The sequence below is a fragment of the Clupea harengus genome, chromosome 10, assembly GCF_900700415.2.
Source record: "Clupea harengus chromosome 10, Ch_v2.0.2, whole genome shotgun sequence".
Classification (NCBI taxonomy): domain Eukaryota; kingdom Metazoa; phylum Chordata; class Actinopteri; order Clupeiformes; family Clupeidae; genus Clupea; species Clupea harengus.
Window position 1 is genome coordinate 9,703,902 of NC_045161.1, and position 19,600 is coordinate 9,723,501.

The 19,600-nt window shown below is 42.2% G+C and overlaps 1 protein-coding gene across 3 annotated transcripts; it reads left to right on the top strand.

Annotated features, from left to right (window-relative positions):
- Positions 1-46: 46 nt before the first annotated feature.
- opn7a (opsin 7, group member a) lies at positions 47-12,620 on the top strand. 3 transcript variants are annotated; one of them, XM_012831530.3, is made up of 7 exons: positions 47-1,600; positions 6,672-6,759; positions 7,937-8,099; positions 10,220-10,347; positions 10,866-11,218; positions 11,587-11,919; positions 12,266-12,620. In XM_012831530.3, the coding sequence occupies exons 2-7, from the start codon at positions 6,672-6,674 to the stop codon at positions 12,554-12,556; spliced, it is 1,356 nt and encodes a 451-aa protein (XP_012686984.2). In that variant the 5' UTR covers positions 47-1,600; the 3' UTR covers positions 12,557-12,620. The 3 variants fall into 3 exon arrangements, with proteins under 3 accessions (XP_012686984.2, XP_031431157.1, XP_042564781.1); XM_042708847.1 differs by lacking the exon at positions 47-1,600 and adding an exon at positions 7,054-7,179 and having other exon boundaries at positions 6,687-6,759; XM_031575297.1 differs by lacking the exon at positions 47-1,600 and having other exon boundaries at positions 6,682-7,179.
- The last annotated feature ends 6,980 nt before the right edge of the window (positions 12,621-19,600 follow it).

Below are 19,600 nucleotides of genomic sequence, written 5' to 3' on the forward strand. Positions count from 1 at the left end.
TGTGACCTATCCAAAGCTCAGTATCGGCCTTGCAACAGCCCTACCCATGCCGCTGTATCCTCGTAAGGGCTGAAACACACCAAACGCGTTTCTAAAAACGTATACGCTTCAAAAACATCTTGGCAAAGTACAGCGGGAAAAACAGCCGCAGGCGAACCAGGTTGTTTTGCCCGGCGTTTATGAAGCGGAGCTGTGTGCGCAACTTGCCTGGGCCCAGTGTGACATTGATGAGCGGTGCGCCTCCGCGCCTTGCGCTGAAAAGTTGAGAATATTTCAACTTTATTTCAACTTGTTAGTTTGTCCATTGAGAATATTTCAACTTTTAAGCGCACCTAAAAAACGCTAGAAAGACGCGACGCGCGGCCCATAAGAGCCGAACACGAAAGGCGCGCCGTACCATAGGAAACAATGGTTTTGTTAGCGTCACGTTTTTAGAAACGCGTTTGGTGTGTTAAAGCCCTTCGTCAGCCAGTGCCGTCTGTGCTCCCGTTCTTGGACTGATATTGGGCTTATTGTATCAGTTCATGAACTAGCTACATAAATTCTACATATGAAATACAGACTGAATAGACTCGACTGTCAAGCTATGACCTTTTTTCTGTCTTTTGAGATGACATGCCTTTTGTATACTAATTAGAAAGAAGGCAAAAGGAGAGCATTACGGTTACGGTGCAGCAGAGGGCGGGAAAGAGCAGAGTCTCCACGCGAACCTGACCTGTTCTCGTGCCCTGCTTGTTCTACGTGTCAGCGGTATTTTGCACTTCACACCAACACCATTTCGTCCAACGATTTAATTTCTTGACTTGACTAATTAATCAAATTATTTTGCCTTTCAAAACGCCTGTAATCTCGGCGTTAGTTTCAGCTGACTGAGTCGCACACTCTGGTTGCAGGCTACAGGTGATAGCCTACCAAAGTCACCTTCTGTAGTTAACCATGTGAAAATAAATACGTAATGTAAACGTTCGGTGTAATGATCGAAAAACAAAAAACTATAAACAGACCCAATCATGTTCTTGCAACACACGTACAGAATAAATTAGAACGTGTATTAATTTTATTACTTAAGTTAACCTGAAGTTTTTGAATAAAAAGGTGATTCCCATGAATCAAAAATTCTAAACTGCCCTCTGTTCTTTTCATGTTGTAATGCTTGGCTAAAAAGAATAGAGGTTAAAATCAGTTAATGGCTCAAAATAACCTTTCCGCTCCTTAATCATGACTGCTTCTGGAAATACTATAAAGAATTGAGATTACTGCTCCGTGACCGCGCACAGTCCCCAGACGTCTCCATCAAGCCCAAATACAGAGCTGCGCCTTCTAGGTTTTCCGGCGTATTTTAACTTATCAATTGTCACCCAAATTGCCCGCGTAAACTGGCAGAATCGGATCTCCTAGCGCACACGCGCACAGTCTCACATTTCACTCCTCGTGGCATACTAATCGCCTAAAGAGAGGCGGAAGGTGCTCGGAGGGAGCTACCAGGTGGGTCAGGACTGTGGTTCTATCTTAACCCACAGATGAGGCACCTGCTGAAGCAGTACCGCACTAACAGAGGGTTTGGGCGACTTTCAGCGGGAGTTCAACGGTTACTTGCAAGGTAAGCAAAGTGTACGGGTTATTCGGGGCTCCGACATCAACGAACAGCGGAATGTCGTGGCAGCGAAACTTAACGTTCCAGCCTCATGTGCATGTGTGTCTGTTTGTCCACACACGCCGTCCAGCATTAGCATTCTGACCTTTCATATGAAAGAAACACCTTGACGCACGGCTGGAGTCCGGTGTGCTTAAGTGCCCAGAAGGACACTCACACACACCCAGGACATTTGTGCCACTTTAACAAATTGTTGAGGTCGTTTATTTATTGAATGGCTCGTGGAGTGGAACGGGATCCTGTGCGTTTTACAGCTGGTCTCACCTACTGTATGAAAGCCTGTTAGCCTACTGAATTTGTGTGTGTGTGTGTGTGTGTGTGTGAGAGAGAGAGAGGGTGTGTTAAAGCTGTGTAGCTGGAAACTGTTTGTGCTAGAGAGTAATATATGACACTCTTGGCACCAGTCTAAGATTGCGTTTGTATGTGTATGTATGTGTATGTATGTGTGTAGTCAGGTCATGGCTTAGTGGTGGTGCATTGCTGTGTAAGCAGATGCTGTTCTCTGATGGCTGACAGATATGGATATGTGTGGATATATTTGTGAGATGGAAATGGATATAGGTGGATATATTTTTCTCCACTCGTCTGGATGTCATTGGTCAAAAGAAGATTGGGACTTATCTGAAAAAAAGCTTATATGGAGATGGTATGAAATGAACCAAAAAAAAAAACTCTCTCCTCTTCTCTCACATACAGTAATTACACAGAGAGAGACACACAAAGGTGGGGGCTGGAGGGAAAGAGGGAGGATACATCCATACTGTAACTTTTTTGTAACATTTTGATGAAAAGGTGACTTCTCCCAAACACACAAACATACACATGCTCACCTAATGCCATGAGGGGCGTCAATATTTATTTATTTATTTTTTCAAAAATAATGTTAAAAATAGCCCTGTATCTACTAATCTGTCATTCCAAACAAGCATTAAAGCCATCAAAAATAATACGTTGTTGATCAATAACACACGTATGTTTTGGATTGTCTGTGTGTCAAGGAGCAGATTTACTTCACACTACTTTTGTGCATTTTGTGTGAGCAGGAAAGAGAGAAAGAGAGAGAGAGAGCACTCACTGTCTAGGGTTTGTCATTGTTGGCATCTGGTGGTAGCTAGATAGCTACCTCATTCACTTAGGCAAGACTTGAAGGCTATGGATATAAGCAAGCAAAGAAAAAAAGATGAAGGCAACAAGGTTCAGGCAAGGGTAGAGGTGGTGGAGGAAGAGTCATCTTCTGTTGCTGACCATTTTGGGAAAATAAGCCTAAAAGGGAATGATATTATGAGAACCGTTTAGACTCAACCATAATATCCACAAGAGATGACCCAAATGCACAAAACAAGATTGATTCAAATGGAGGGTTAACAAGAGAACAAAGTCACAAAAACAAAACAGTCCAGAGTGGTCACAGAGGCTCAATCCAGAAATTACTTCCAAGAAATGGGCAGGATAATCCGACACACTGAAAATTCTAAATTACAAAAGAACGTATTCTTTAGACAGAGGAAGTGTTGGTTCATCGGTGAGTGTCTGTGGCCCTAGTTTTTGCAGTGTGTCCCACACCACTGACACTAGCCCTGTCCCTGGAGTTCTTTGATGTTGGTTGGATGTGTCTCTGACTTATATATTCAATGCCATGTATGCATTGCCAATATTCAATGCCATGCTTTATTGTTACATCAACATGACTCATTCACAAACGTTCAAAATACAAAATCATCAATCTGTCTTGACACATGGTAATATAGTATATATATTGATAAGTTTCATCTTACTTTAATTACCTAACTTTTTTTTTATTTAGCCAGCTGGTAGATAACCACCAAGTTACAAATAGTCTACTGTAGTGGCAAGCCAGACAGCTAGCGTGTAGAGTAGTAGGCTAATGTACACGATAAGGACCACATGTTGACTAATGCTGGGCCTGTGTGTGTTTGTGTGTGCAGGAATAGAACTAAGAGAAACAAGTGTGAGATATTATGAGAGTTGTATGGAGCGAAAGTGCAAGCCTGCATATGTGTGTCTGCTGGGACCACAGGGAATAAGACCAGTGTATGTGTGTGTGTTTACATCGGTTAGTGGGAGTGTATTTATGTTTATGTTCGTGTGTGTGTTTGCTGAATATATTACTGGCCATGAATATATTATGAGCATTAATCCATTCAGACAGCAGTCTCCAAGCAGCTTAGAGGATCTTACTCTTACTCAGTTTCCAGTTCATTAGGTACACCTAGCAATAACTAATGCAGCTAATGCAATAGTCCTGCAATAAATCCTATTATTATCAATCTATATTATGGCAAGTACCACTCAACTAAGTAAAGAGAAACGACAGTCCATCTTTACTTTAAGACATGAAGGTCAGTTAATCCGGAGTCAATCATGGTCGAATTGCTGGAAAGAAACCACTACTGAGGAAGAACAACAAGAAGAAGAGACTTGCTTGGGCCAAGAAACACAAGGAATAGACATTAAACCAGTGGAAATCTGTATTTTGGTCTGATGAGTCCAAATTTTTGTGTCTTTTAGTGTCTTTGTAAGACACAGAAAAGGTGAACGGATGGTTTCTACATGTGTGGTTCCCACCGTGAAGCATGGAGGAGGAGGTGTGATGGTGTGGGGGTGCTTTGCTGGTGATACTGTGAGTGATTTATTCAAAATTCAAGGCATACTTAACCAGCATGGCTACCACAGCATTCTGCAGCGACATGCCATCCCATCTGGTTTGCGCTTAGTGGGAGCAGCATTTGTATTTCAACAGGACAATGACCCCAGACACACCTCCAGGCTATGTAAGGGCTTTATGACCAAGAAGGAGAGTAATGGAGTGCTGCGTCACATGACCTGGCCTCCACAATCACCTGACCTCAACCCAGTTGAGATGGTCTGGGATGAGTTGGACCGCAGATTGAAGGCAAATCAGCCAACAAGTGCTCAGCACCTCTGGGAACTCCTTTCCTCCTTGGAAAACCATTCCAGGTGACTACCTCATGAAGCTGATTGAAACAATGCCAAGAGTGTGCAAAGCTGTCATCAAAGCAAAATGTGGCTACTTTGAATAATCTAAAATATAAAACATATTCTGGTTTGTTGAGCATTTTTTTTGTTTACCACATAATTCCATATATGTTCCTTCATAGTTTGGATATCTTCAATATTAATCTACAATGTAGAAAAAAAGAAAAAATAGAGAAAAACCATTGAATGAGAAGGTGTGTCCAAACTTTTGACTGGTACTGTATATATGTAATTTGCATTCCCATTTTGTACACATCTGGATGATTTTATAGATATCCAAAACATTATAAAAAAGGAAAAACCCATATTTTGAACAACGTATAACTTCCCACTCTTAAACCTTACTATTTTACTTATTTCACCTTATTTATCTATTACTATTTATTTACAATCTTGTTTTTTTTTTTTAGATGATTATTAAACCTTTAATATTAAATTAATCTGTTGCCTGTTTATCCATCAGTTATAAAAATAGCAACCAGGATAACACCAATGTGCAATGCAAAACATACATTTGACTGTATAAATTGCTGTTATAGCCAGATAGCCTGGTGCTGCCAGCCTGTATCTCACAAGATAAGTTTCCTTCTTTGAGGGATGCTTAAGCTCAGTAAATTATTCTCCATGCCAAGCTGTGAGCAATTGGGAGTGATTCAGGTGATGGCAAAGAGGAGGCACTGTCATTTGAATCCCAGCTATGACAATAGCTGTGGTTTGGCAGGTTAGCAAAAATGCCTCAATGCAGTCTGTCATTAGAAATAATATGGATGAAGTCGGAGTTTAGCAAAAATGCCCAGTTGAATCACTGTTATCTGAAATAATGTGGATGAAGTAGGAGAAACCTGGGCAGAATGTCATATTGGCTTTGCTGTGGAAAGAAGTTGCTCTGGTTCTGCTCCTTGCAGGGATTGGAAAACTTGATTCCCCAACTGATTCTGCTTTGCTTGGCAAGACCAGTGTAAATGTTACAAGCTCATTATATCTTCCTGAGAGCTACGTCACATTCAATACAAGTTTGACCGACCTTCGTTAGCGATGCCCCTGAGCGAAACAACCGCCAGTTGAGGGTATACATGCTGTTACCTTGGGGGAGTAGACTGGTGTTCAGTGGCTCTGATTTGATCCTCATACAAATTGTATGAACAGTGTGTATGAACACAGAAAATGGACTGCTAGAGGACCGTGAGGAGCAATTTACTGAATTTGCCGGAAAATGTACTGGATTAGAATCACGGACTGTACCTTTAAGTCATGTAATGATGTTTATAAAAGGGGCTCATTGTTGTCAGTGTGATCGTTGTGTTCACAAAACTTAAGCTTTAGTAAGGTCAATGGGATATGAAGAGAATTATCAGACAATTAGTGGGTACTGTGTGTACTGAAAAAAGTGAATGTTGCTGTATTTACTTAAAGGATTATTTTAAACTTGATGCTACCCACATACAGTTAGTTTTCTATGTGTCAACTAGCGTGAGTATTTTTTCCCCTAATGAGTAAAACGTAATTATCTGTTGCTGAGGTTTATGCCATTCAATGTTTCATATTTTCAGTGTATGCTAAAAGATACTGTTTCCTTCAGAGCAGCAGACAAAACTCAATGACTGGACTCAAATTGCTGCTTAACAACATTTGCATGTATAGAGGTGTAGTATTGATTAAATACAGAAAATGAAGGTTTGATTGTATTTTATTGTAATAACAAAATAAATACAAGGTAAACTGCAAATGTTTCACAGGCTTAAGCAATGTTGGTTTTCTGTAGTGCTGGTGCCATTGTTGTTGGAACAACTGCTCGGTTGTTGCCAATTAAAGTACGATTTATGGATCTGTGCAAGTGTGGGTCAAAAAATGCCTTTAGTGCAGGCAGCAGCTTAAACATGTGAACAACACTACAGTTTCTATATCTAATTTTTCCTCAATCTCTATGTCCCTCTATCTCTTCTTTCTATCGCGTACACCATAAAACTGTAAATAATTGTGTGTGTGTGTTCTTTTGAAGATGGGACTGTTGGCTGAAAATGCTTCCTTCCACTCTAACATCCCACCGGCAGCAGACCTCTCTGTGGGAATCATATACTCCATATTTGGTAAGGATGCTTCATCCCCTTCAAGGCTTTGATGACCATCCATAATCAATCCCTGTCAAGGACCTTACCCAGTCATAACCGTATATCACAATCATAATCATAACTCATCTTTTATAGCCACAATCTGCCATAATCATACCCATACCTGATCAGTCATGATCTTTTATAACCATAACCATATCTAAACCAGTTGTGTCTAAAATCTCATATCATTTTTATAGTAATTTATTACAGTTAATTTCATAATGTCTGTCGATGCATGTTGGAGGGTTCCAGAGATTTATTGCTGTGTAGAATCACAGCACTCTCTTTGAGGAACATAGGACATTCCAATAAGTGCACACACTTCATCTCTGAGGATCTGGCAACCCCAAGGACCTGGCAACGCCACTTGAGTGGTACTGGGAATGTATGGAAGTGGTAATTATGCAGAACAATGGAGGTGACCCCACAGCAACACTTATGCCGTAATTAGAGTTTTTACAAATGTGAAATAACATGAACACAAATGCTCTCTCACTCTCTCTCCCTCTCTCCCTCACACACACACACACACACACACACACACACACATTTTCTGAATAATCAGACTTGCTGTAGTACATCAGCATTTGTTTTCTGGCAGCACATGACTATAATGTTACACATTTTCTCCTTCAAATTTGAGTGTCATTTGAAAGTCCTTGTGGAAACCACGGAACAGCTAAACCATATTAAGTTCATTTGAGTCCTTTCTCTTCACAGTGACAATGTCAAAAAAGTTGTCATACACCTCTTTGTAATTGGAGGCTAATGTCTGTGTGTATAAGTCAATTTCGAGATCAGTACCATTTGAAACCTCAACATTGTGTTTCTGATATGGAGAGAGGATACAATTCCATTTGCATCTCATTCTTTTATATCTACACATTAGATTCATTTGAATCCTCTTCACAGAGACCATGCCATGGGATTAGTCTTACATGTGTATGTAACTGAGTGGTAATGTGTTTGTGGGGGTATACTTGAATTTGGGTCTGTTAAGACTAGATCCATTCAAATCATTACAACGGTCTTTACAATTCCATAAGGGTATCTTGTCTTGATATTTCACACAGTAGCAACTTTTCACTCTCTCCCTCTCTCTCTATCTCTATCTCTCTCTTTCTCTGTGTGTGTGTGTATGTATATGTTTCAGGAGTATGTTCCCTATGTGGGAACAGTGTCTTGTTGTACATCTCCTATCGGAAGAGGCACCTGTTGAAACCAGCTGAGCTCTTTATCGTTAACCTGGCTCTCAGTGACCTGTGCATGACACTCACCCTCTACCCCATGGCTGTCACCTCCAGCTTCTATCACAGGTCAGTCACACCCACATACTCACACACAATCATAAATAAACAAACTACAAACAAACACAAAAATACAGAAACAAGACATAAATATCAGAAGTAACAAAGAAAAATTAAAACAAACTCTATCGTTGTAATGGTTTTGCTGCGGGCTACACACATTATCATGATGAAACTGTGTGAAATTAAATCCAGTGTTATGTAATCAGAATATTGTTGCCCTACGTGTAATAGCATAGCAATCCATGCAACAGCCCACAAACATACGTGTTATACTAGTAACTAGACTATTCCATTTCATGCATAATATTATACGCATAAAGAAATGACATAGCTGCATATCTTTGTCTTTTGCATGTTTCTCCACTTCTATTGTGTTTCCTAAACTGGGCACCTGATGGCTTAGACCTTTTCCTATCCATTTGTCTGCTGATTTGGAATCAATACATTACCCATCCCCCAATACAGCATCAATACATTACCCATCCCCCAACACAGCATCAATACATTACCCATTTCCCAACACAGCATGTTAGTAAGCAAGTAATGTACAAAGTTAGAGGTGCGCCATTTAAAAGATTCCCCTGCTTCCCCTACCTCAGGCTTCCAGTGGGAGACCTGAGGTCAACCTACCCCGACCCCCTCCCTATCTCGTACTTCTGAGTGGGACCTTCCTAGCTCATAAAATAGAATCAGGGTGACCACTCTGACAAGGTTAAATGACCAGCACGGTGACATGATATCATTGACATAACGTGCAAATGAGCTTGGACGGATTATGAAACCATGGACCCCTGGGCCTGGACATGTCAAAGCTTGGGGCAGGAGAGGCTGAATGGGCTGGCTACCCTGTCCATTGAAAAAGCAAATCATGCATCACCACTTTTATGTTTTGAAAGGCGTAGTTCGGCTTGCAGGTGTGCTGTGCCTCTGGCTGTGCTCGGTCAGCTTGTCGGTCTTGACGTTCAGATTTTGCGCCTAAACTAGCTATATCGTATCGTCTTGTCACATGATCAAATAGAGACTTGACATTGGACAACAAGATACATATTACCCAGCAATCATCATTGCATATCTGTATATGACGAAAATAACAAAGAAAATATTGATAAATAAAGATTGAATCGTTTTTTTTATAGTTTCTATAGTTTATGTGGGATAAGCATATAATTGTGTTATCGATTGCTACTGACGATTTCCCCCCAAAAATGATGAAAACCATGACAGAGACAGGTTTGCCATTTCGAGGGCATATATAGCAAAAGGTGTCATAATGAGTCCAAAACAAATGAATCGTTCATCACAGTCGCATTAAACTAACAACACTTTGACAGTCATATGTCCGAGAAAAGTAATAAGGCAGGGCCTCCTTTAACTACGAACCCTCTGCGCTGGCTGCATTGTCTATAGTTATGCCCCTGGCGCACATGCACATTTTCTAACACAGCGCAGGTACACTCAATTAAAGCCAACAGCAAATTAACAAAATACACCTCTTTCAACCACAAATAAGAGATACACAACAGCGACTTCACACAGAGGCTCTGGCTTAGGGCCCCCCTGAGCTCATAGGCCCCTGCCGTTCGGTAATCCATCCCTGCAAATCAGGGTTAGAAAACCGATTGCACAAATGTCACCATTTCGATTTGTTTTGCACGGGCGCCTAGTGCTGCCCCTGGCAAGATGCCCCCCTTGGCGTCTGCCAATGTTGCCCACACCTAGATCTGCCACTGCACACACACACACACACACACACACACACACACACACACACACACACTCATCAGCTTACATAGCAGAACATCAGACACACCATTCGGTCTCAGCTCATGTAGCTAAACACTACATACCCATTACTCCTAGTGTGTGCTTTATGTACACTTCTCCCACACTCTTACCAATTCGATATAAAGTCCTGTCAGGTGTGAGACACACTTTTAATACCCCTAATTGGTATAACATACAGACATTTGACATGTCTGATCAGTGAGTTTATATTCCCTTCCCTCTAAGCTCATGTGGCATCCTTTACATATTCAGTCAGTGCACTCACTCCACCCCTTAACAGTTTCTTCAATATTCTTGCCTCTGACAGTGTCTGTCTTTCTCCATTGTTGGGCTCTCTGTAGGTGGTTGTTTGGAAGGGATGTGTGTCTATTCTATGCGTTCTGCGGTGTACTCTTTGGACTCTGCAGTCTCACAACTCTTACTATTCTCAGCACCGTCTGCTGCCTGAAGGTCTGCTACCCTGTTTACGGTGAGACTGTTGCGGAAACATTCTCATGATCTCTTCTAGCACAGATACATGAACTACGACACACATGCTAGACATGCTTTCACACTCACTGAGGCACACTGTTGCATCCCAACACCCAAACAGACAAACACATATCAGGAGACACTGACACAGCAGTCCAAACTCATTACATGAACCTTGAACCTATGTAATGGAGTTTATCTGTTTTATCATTTGTGGTTTTCCTATTTTCCTATATACTTCCCTTCATTTCCTCACTTCATTATATCTGTGTGTATGTGTGTGTGTGCATGCATACATTTTATTGTGTGCATCTGTGAATGTAACTGAATGTGATCGGGAGCTTCTCTCCTGTGTGTACAACCCCCCCCCCCCCCCCCCACACACACACACACACACACTCACACACACACACACATCTACACGCACACACTCACACACACACACACCTACACACACACGCACACACACCTACACACACACACACCTACACACCTACACACCTTGCCTCTCCTCAGGGAACCGCTTCACCCATCGTCACGGCAGCGTCCTGGCTGCGTGCGCGTGGGGCTACGCGCTGCTCTTTGCCTGTTCACCGCTGGCCCGCTGGGGCAGCTTTGGCCCGGAGCCCTACGGCACGGCCTGCTGCATCGACTGGGGCCGCTCCAGCCACGAGCCCCTGGCGCGCTCCTACACGGTCGCCCTGTTCCTGTGCTGCTACGTGCTGCCCTGCGCCCTCATCAGCTCCTCCTACACGCTCATCCTGCTCACCATGCGCCACTCGCGCCGGGCCCTCCGGCGGCACTCGCACAAGCGCGTCCACCTGCACACGCAAACGCGCATGGGCAACATCCAGATCGTTATAGTCAAGGTGAGGCAGGAGGTGAGGGATGTAAGCATAGGATCAATATACTCTATCTAGACATAGAGGAAGTGAGCACACGCAGATGCACATGGGAAATATATCAGGATTTATATATTCAAGGTGAGCCCACTACAGGGATGTAAACATATGAATCACACATCACACATCACACATATTTCTCATGAACTGAAGGTCAATCAAATCAAGTTGACATTAAGGTTATTACAGTGATGTCTGGCGTGGAAAAACACAAACGCACACAGCTACCTGAATATTGTTTACATTCATTCTATTCATATACCTTTGAGGTGCGATTTAAGACCCTTGTTTACACACACACACACAAAACGTTCTTTATCTGTCCCTCCCCATAGCTGAGTGTGGCCGTCTGTATTGGCTTCCTGGTTGCGTGGAGTCCGTATGCAGTGGTGTCCATGTGGGCGGCGTTTGGCCACTTCGAGGACATCCCCCCGCTGGCCTTCGCCGTCCCAGCCCTCTTTGCCAAGTCGTCTCCTCTCTACAACCCTCTGGTCTACCTGCTGCTGAAACCCAACTTCCGCCGTGACCTCCACTCCCTGCTGCAGGCCTGTGTGTGCGTGCGCTGCTGCCATAAGTCAGGGTGCCCACACCCGTGCTCCACCTGTGTGCACGTCCTGCACTCACTGCACCAAAGAGCTGAATCTGCCGCTGGCTTGGGGCAACCAATGGTGAGAGAGAGAGAGAGAGAGAGAGAGAGAGAGAGAGTTTCTGTTTTCAACAACACTGTGTGTCAGTTGATAGTTAAAGACGCTTTGAATGCATTTTCTCATGCCTTTTTTCAAGCTGTCTATCCTCTCTTCCTCCTCTTGACTCCAATCTTCCATTTCCACTGTTTCTCCCCTCCTCTCACCTCACTTTTCCCACCCACACCCCTCTTCCTCTTTCTCTCTTTGCCCCACTGATATCCTCTGTTTCTTCTTCACCTTCCCCCCTCCCCTCCTCTTCATCTTTTACCCCCTTCCGTTTACCTCCTATCTTTTCCTGCACCATTCTTCCTCTTCCTCCTCTGGGCAGAGTGGCGTGGAGCAGTGTGTGTGTGAGCACTGCCACGACCCATTTGAGCACTTCAGGCACTACCCCCGCGGTTGCCGGACCAGCGTCAACACCGTGCAGCTCTCCCTGGAGCCCATGCACACACACGCAGCGCCACCTCCTTGTGAACACTTGCACGCCACACACTCACACACACACACGCACTCTGGCAGAGATCCCCAGCACCCGGTGCGTGTGGTCGTGAGAGGGAAGAAGAGCATGGTTATCGACAGCTTGGAGATCACACTGGAGACACTGCAGTCGTCCACCTGAGTGTGTGTGTGTGTGTGTGTTTTTTATTGTTTGTGTCCGTGTGTGTGTGTGTGTGTGTGTGTGTGTGTGTGTGTGTGTGTGTTTGTGTGTGTGTGTGTGTGTGTGTGCAAGCATGTGTTTTTTGATTAGGTGTGTATGTCAGTGTTTGCATGTGTATGTGTAGATTATGCTGGAGTAAGCATGGCAACACAAGCATAAACCCTCCTCTGTGAGTGTGTGTTAGTGAAATGTGTGTAGCGTATGGGAGAATTTTTACTACATGCAATTGTGAAGTCCACAGAGAAGGCAGCTATTGTCAATGAATACTCCTGTTTTGTATCTGTCTACATTGGTATTCATATTTTGCAGGTGTTTTGTTACTCTACCCTAGCATGAAAGAACAAATAACAATGTAAATACAAATGGTTAAAGTCAACACATTACAGTGTGACCTAAAGACAAAACTAGTTACTTTTGATTTTGTAAAGTTAGGTGTTTACCTACTATGCTTTTCTTACTTTTTGTATTACGTCTTCTTTACCTGGTAAATGACCTAGACAAACAGGACAAATGAAAGAAAGTACTCTCTTTCTTCTGCTTTCATCACACAGTAGTTCATGAGCGGATTTGGGATGGAAATTAAAAATATTACTCTCCGAGCGAAAACACAGTGCCACGTGCCAAACCCATCCTTATCACCAAACGTATGCATAACATTACTTCTCACTCTCACCTCCAATCTCTCACTCTGGGAAGTCCAAGCATAAGGAGGGAAGACAAGAATGTGACAAGGAGGAAAAAAGACATCAAAAGGACAAATGTTGACAGATTTGGGCTAAAGATAAATAAGTAAGCTTTGTACACATAGGGCTATTACAGTCTGTACTGAAAGAAATGTTGGGTTTTCTTTATAAATGTGTAGTCATGCTGCTGCACTGATGACTTGAAAATTGAATCAATTAAACTGTTTCTGGGTTTAAGTGTGTGTAAATGTGCGTCTACACCCTACTCACTCACTGCAGAGATCTATTGGTGCTGTTTAAATAAACCTCCAAGTTAAACCTTTTGTACATACATCAGTTGCACTATTTTTAACACAAATGTGGGTGGTTTTGTGTGCGTGTGTGTTTGTGCCAGTGTGTCAGTGGACATGAAGCCACGAAGGTGTGCATTAGTAAGACTGTCCGCACTTAAGGTGCGGTCTCCATGGTAACTGGGCTGTTTTTGTGGTTCAACTGAGGGGATTCAGTCTGAGGTGGGAGAGGGAGAGCCACAAAGGAATAAGAGAACGAGTGAGAGAATGATGGAGGGAGGAAAGAAAGAGAGTAGGGTCACCACTGAAAAAGTTCTGTGAAATTAAGGGATGCTCCTAGGAAGACATGAGGAGTTCCTTTGAGAGCAGACAAATCAAAGAAATAATGACAATGCAAAGGGGAACTGAGGAAAGATGAGGAGGAAAGAAAAATGGGTGGGATTCATTCACAACTGAGCTGCAAAAAAAGAGAAAATCCTGCCAAGCAGCACGTGGGCACGTGCCGTGGAGGTGTCACATGGCCACACACACACTGACATCCATTATAACAAACACGCATCCACATGAACAACATTGCCCTTTAAACAGGTGCTTACATGCAGACACCAACACAAATGTCTGGTCGGGCATATGTGCCTATGACCACAACCAAATCAGGAGATTAAGTTGTCAGTTCAGAGTGAGCTGATGTGGATGAAAGAATGTCTCTGCCCACCACCACCCCAGCCCCCCTCTCACACGCACACACACTCATTTAGCACCCCTGTCAAAAGGAAATCATTATAAATCCTCAAGGAAGCCCATTACGTGTGTGTGTGTCTGTCTGCTGATGAAATTAAAAGTGATGAATGAATTGGAGATCAGGAAATTAATTGAAAGTAAAAAAAGGGAATTGACGTATATAGAGAGTGTGTGTGGGTGTTTTTTTTTGGGGGGGGGTAAGAGAGGGAGGGGAGCATCTTATTTATAGAACAGCTCCTACCCTCCACAGCCTCACGTGAGACTAAATGTAGCTCTCCTGAAGCAGACAGCAAACACAGAACACCCTGTTCTTATCACACCCACGCATTCAGATTATCTCTCACAAACTCTGCACATACACATAAACATTCACTGTCACAAGAACACATAATACCGTAGCCATCACACAGATAAGAACACGCCATCCAGTACTTTGTTTTAACATTACCCTCCAGATTCTTCAATCACATCTAGAAGTTGCGTACATTCGCTGAATCATCTAAGATTTGGGCTATAAATAGGTGCTTTTCTCAATGTGTGTATGACGGGGTTTTCCGGAGCGCATCTACAACTAACGACTTCACGAACGCGTGCTCGTGATGTCCTTTCTCACAATTTCCGTTCCCCGGGAGAAGACCGGTGAGTCATCCTCACGTGCGGGAAGGATGGGGGTGAGGGTGTCATTGAGGGGGACCTCACAAGTCGTCAATAGCTTGTAGAATCTTCGCAGGTATGACTGTCTAGTGAAAAAGTTAAGTATGTGTCAATATCTTTCCTGAGTGTAACTTTTAGGCTAAGTGGCACAATGATAATGATGACAGTGCCAGGGGGATAATGAGGTCGAGTCCACGTCCACAATGTGCGATATTCTTAATAATCTTGGAAACTGTTGGCAGTGAGGAGTCACTCGTTTGTTTGTGTATGTGCGTTTGTTTGTGAGTGAGTGAGAGAGAGAGAGAGAGAGAGATAGGACACATAACTAATATTTAATGTTTAATAATTACCAATTAACCTGTTATATGTTTCTATACCAAATTGTTACCACCTATAACTTATTGTTTGTTTTTTATTTATTTTTGTTAATTGTGCTTGTACATTTTATGTAAACATGCTTTGGCAACGTTGTATTGTATGCAGTCATGCCAATATAGCCAATAATGCCAATAAAGCCAATAATGCACAATAATTCGCGGCTCCGTAGGATGACCCTCAGCAGCAGCCTCCCCTTCTTGCGCCTGCTCTCCCCTGGAATCAGCCTGCCTACAGACTCCTTACTCTCGGTGCGCCTAACTTTGCCTGGCACTGGCATCGGCAACGTTATTTTTTAATTAATTTGTTGATTTAAAACATTTTGCAGCATTAGCCTCGAGATTTTTTCTCTCTCTCTGACCATTTCCGCTCCACATTTTCTCTCGTTGAGACCATTACCCATTTGCATTTTCGATTGCTATCTTCATAATAGCGTCCTTCTGTCTTGATTTGATTATTTCCCGCCTGACCTACATTGCTGGTGGCCTTGCGGCCCATAGGAGGGCCGGCTCTTCGGGCATTTGCTAGATTGCCAATCCGAGCCTGTTCCTAGGTGACATCAGACTCCTACTTTCCATTGACCTTCATTCAACCGAGGCTCACACGGCAGCAGCCCCATCTCTGTCCGGACCTAAACGAACAACTTAATCCGCTAATAGACGCGAGAGACATCTGTTTTACTGCTCCACCGGGGCAGTAGGATTCATTAGCGACTTCATCACTTGTGTGTTTGTCATCGATCGACCCGGTTTCAGTTTTTAGCATGGGTGGGAACGCTTAGAGTTTATGTCGACAACTTCCTTGTCCAATGAACAGTGTTGTCATCTCAACGCTTTGCAATGCAAATGTGCCACTTAGAGTATTGGCCGATTGCCTTTGTATCTGAACCAAACAGCAGTGTGTGTACTCGCATAGCGTACTCATGCCTATGGTCACTATGTCGTCGTGGCATAGACAGTATTTGTTCGTGAAGCAAAAAAGCTGCATTCATACATCCATATAATTGGAGTTTAGGGGAACGTGGACTGGGGACAGGTCCTCAAGGACAGCATGTTTTAAACATATATATTTAAATCAGGAGTCCTCAGTAGATACAGATTAATCAATTGAATTACTTCTGTCAGTGCTATGCAAGAGGACATTGATGAATGTAACCTTTAAAAATAAAAGCAGGTGTAATAGTGAAAGTCTGTTATGTGATACTGCCATCTAGAGTCAACTTTTTGATACTACCATCTGTAAAACAGGTGGAAGTGGGGCTTATGACACAGAGGACAGGCAGAGTTTTGGAAAGAACAGAAACTAACTACACTAATGATAACAGGTCATCTCATCAACATCACCAGATTACAAAACACATGTTCCTTTCAAGTATCATTTGTAAGTAATCTAGGCTACTCACAGCAACATTATAGTTACTATGAAAAAGGATTGTTAAGCAATGTGTAACAATGTAATTACCTCTCGTGGTCTGCCAACACCTCACAAATAGTCGCTACCTCGGCAGGGCCAATAACATCATGAAAGACACATCACACCCAGGCCACCACCTGTTTACTCTCCTGCCTTCTGGCAGATGGTACAGGTCTTCCAGAGCAAGGACCACAGAATATTAAACTCAAACAAGCACTAAAATATCAGACCAGACCAAATCACACCACACCAGAGACCAGACCAGACCACACCACACTACACCAGACCAGACCACACCAGATCAGATTGGATAAGACCCCTGGCCTGCCTCCTGAGGAGTAACAGTTCACTGAGGACACCAGAGGACACCAGAGGACACCAGTGGTGCACACAGGATGGACAGCTAGAGGACTGTGACAGAAGCATACTCTAGGGTAAGGACCACCCGTCTAAAGGACAGTTTTCCCGACAGCTATCAGAACCTTAAACTCAGACATGCACTAAAACGGGAATTCAATGTGCAATATTAACCCTTCAGTCACTTTATTATACTGCAAGTCACGTATGCCATCCCAGTCACCTTATACAAATATGACAATAAAGGCTTTCAATGAAAACATTTTCAAATTTCAAATTTCATTTGTCCAAAAGAGAGGTAACAAGAGGCCTAATGAAAATGAAGCAATTCAACAAATGAATGTTGAGTGAATGTTGATCATGCTATGCAGTGTTGGCTCAAATCCAAAGTCTATGTTTTGGGATTGTTTGCAACTCTACCTGTTCTGTTTTACTATACAAATTAAGCGATGTTAATGATCATCTTCGTCATCATGTTGTCAATGTTACAGTAATATATATATATTTACATGATTAACATTTAAACAATATTTTTGTTTTTGTTTATTACCCTATTTTCCATATTTTCCATTACACTATGAATTAAAATGTAAAACCAAATACATCTACAAATTGATCTCAAGGTTAACTAAAGAACAGAAGAAAGAAGAAGAAAATATTTCCATATAATTTACAATATATATATATATATATATATATATATAGGGTTAGCTTGGCTCTCGTGTGTTATTGATGGCAAGAACAGTTTGTGACACTTAATATTTGTGTGATCTCTACATGCATATATTGCAATAGAGCTTAAATGTTTGGGGGTATCTGCCAGCTTAGTGTGTGTGTGTGTGTGTGTGTGTGTGTGTGTGTGTTTGATTGCTCTCGAGCAGGTGAAGGTTTAATGTCCTACAACTTGCTGAGGTGTGAAGGAAGGGATCAGGATCAGGCCAGAGTGATCACACCACAGTGAACTCAACCCTCTCAGGCTGTGTGTGGTGTGTGTGTTTGCAACTAGTTTCAGGTGACAGCACTGAATAAGAGGACTAAGGCACCCTGCACCTGTATTGTTTCCCTCCAACTAATTACACTAACTTTGCCCTGAATGTTCACATCTGCTTTCATACCATTCAATTTCCTTTTTGTATACCAAAAGTGATGTATAAAAACTGCTCTGCTTTCATCAGTTCTTATGGTTGTAATTTGATTCAACAAACCCTTTCAGACTGTGCAGAACAGGTACGATCTGGTTTGTGATTGTTTCCAACATTGTGACTCATTTGGGAATCTCAGCTACATGGCTCATCTCACAGCAAGATGTCACACTATTACCACTCCACTCAGTGCTCCTGAAAGTCACTGCCAGACCACACATTTGCTACCCTTCCTTAAAGTCCAGCTGCAGCCCGACTGTACACACCCATATAATTTCAGCATACATTCTCCCCCCTACTACTCTCTTGTACTCCTGGATCTCTGCCTTTATGCATCACAATGCAGGGACCATCAAAGCTACTTTACTATTGTGCTGTACTGAGTACATAAATAAAACATTTTCACACTGACTGACTTGCTTGTTTTCACATAAATAGTGTTGACAAACAGGGTTTTTACATTTACAAGTGAGTGTACTAATTAAAAACGAAACATCCATTTTAACAAGTGAAATTTGAGGAATGTTGACAGCTGTTGTTGGTTGTTAAACTTGTTAACCATACATGTAGTGTACTCTTTTAGCACATATTGAAGCCAACACAATAATAAAAACACGGGGTACAAAAAGGATTACTATATTTCGGAAATAAATGCATCCTATAAGAACAAATGCAAATACAAATGCTAACAATGCAAAACAGCAAACTATGTGCATAAAAAAACCCCAGATACATCTGTGGTCTGGTGCATTGCTTAGACCAGGGGAAACAGACCAACAACACTGTACACTGTGTGGAAAACCTCTAAGTCTAACAATCCCAGGGTTTACACATTTGCATTTATTGTATCTGTGTGTCTCACAGATAACATTCGCCTGTTCTCCCAGTTACAGGTGTCTCATGAATCTGAGTGTCACCATGGTAAATTCAACATAACCAATGACATGTATTATAGTTAATCTCACTGCATCCAGAATATGCTCAGCCTTTCTTACATCACTTACATCACTGAAGGTCTTTCAGTAGGCTCCTCTTGTAGGGCACATGGTGATTGTACTATGATCATTTTGGTCATGTTTTTTACCCAACAATGATGCACTTGAAATAAAACATACTTTCAATGTTAGTATTATACATACTTATAGGCTATATACAGATAAGGTGCTATTTAAAAAAAAACGTAATACCAATAATGTGTATGGGTTATATGGAAGTTATGATGAGCGTTTGGATAGCTAAAGTTCCATTAATGAATACTACAAATGTTATTCTAAAATACAACCTATAAAATATAACCATTACACTTGGTGTATATTTGGATATGTATAAATATATAATGGATGCGCTCAT

Excerpts from the sequence above, each read along its gene's own strand:
- opn7a (XM_012831530.3), top strand. The coding sequence starts at position 6,672 with ATGGGACTGTTGGCTGAAAATGCTTCCTTCCACTCTAACATCCCACCG. Across the intron at positions 6,760-7,936 it reads AATCATATACTCCATATTTG|GAGTATGTTCCCTATGTGGG; the intron begins GTAAGGATGCTT and ends TATATGTTTCAG. Across the intron at positions 8,100-10,219 it reads ACCTCCAGCTTCTATCACAG|GTGGTTGTTTGGAAGGGATG; the intron begins GTCAGTCACACC and ends GGCTCTCTGTAG.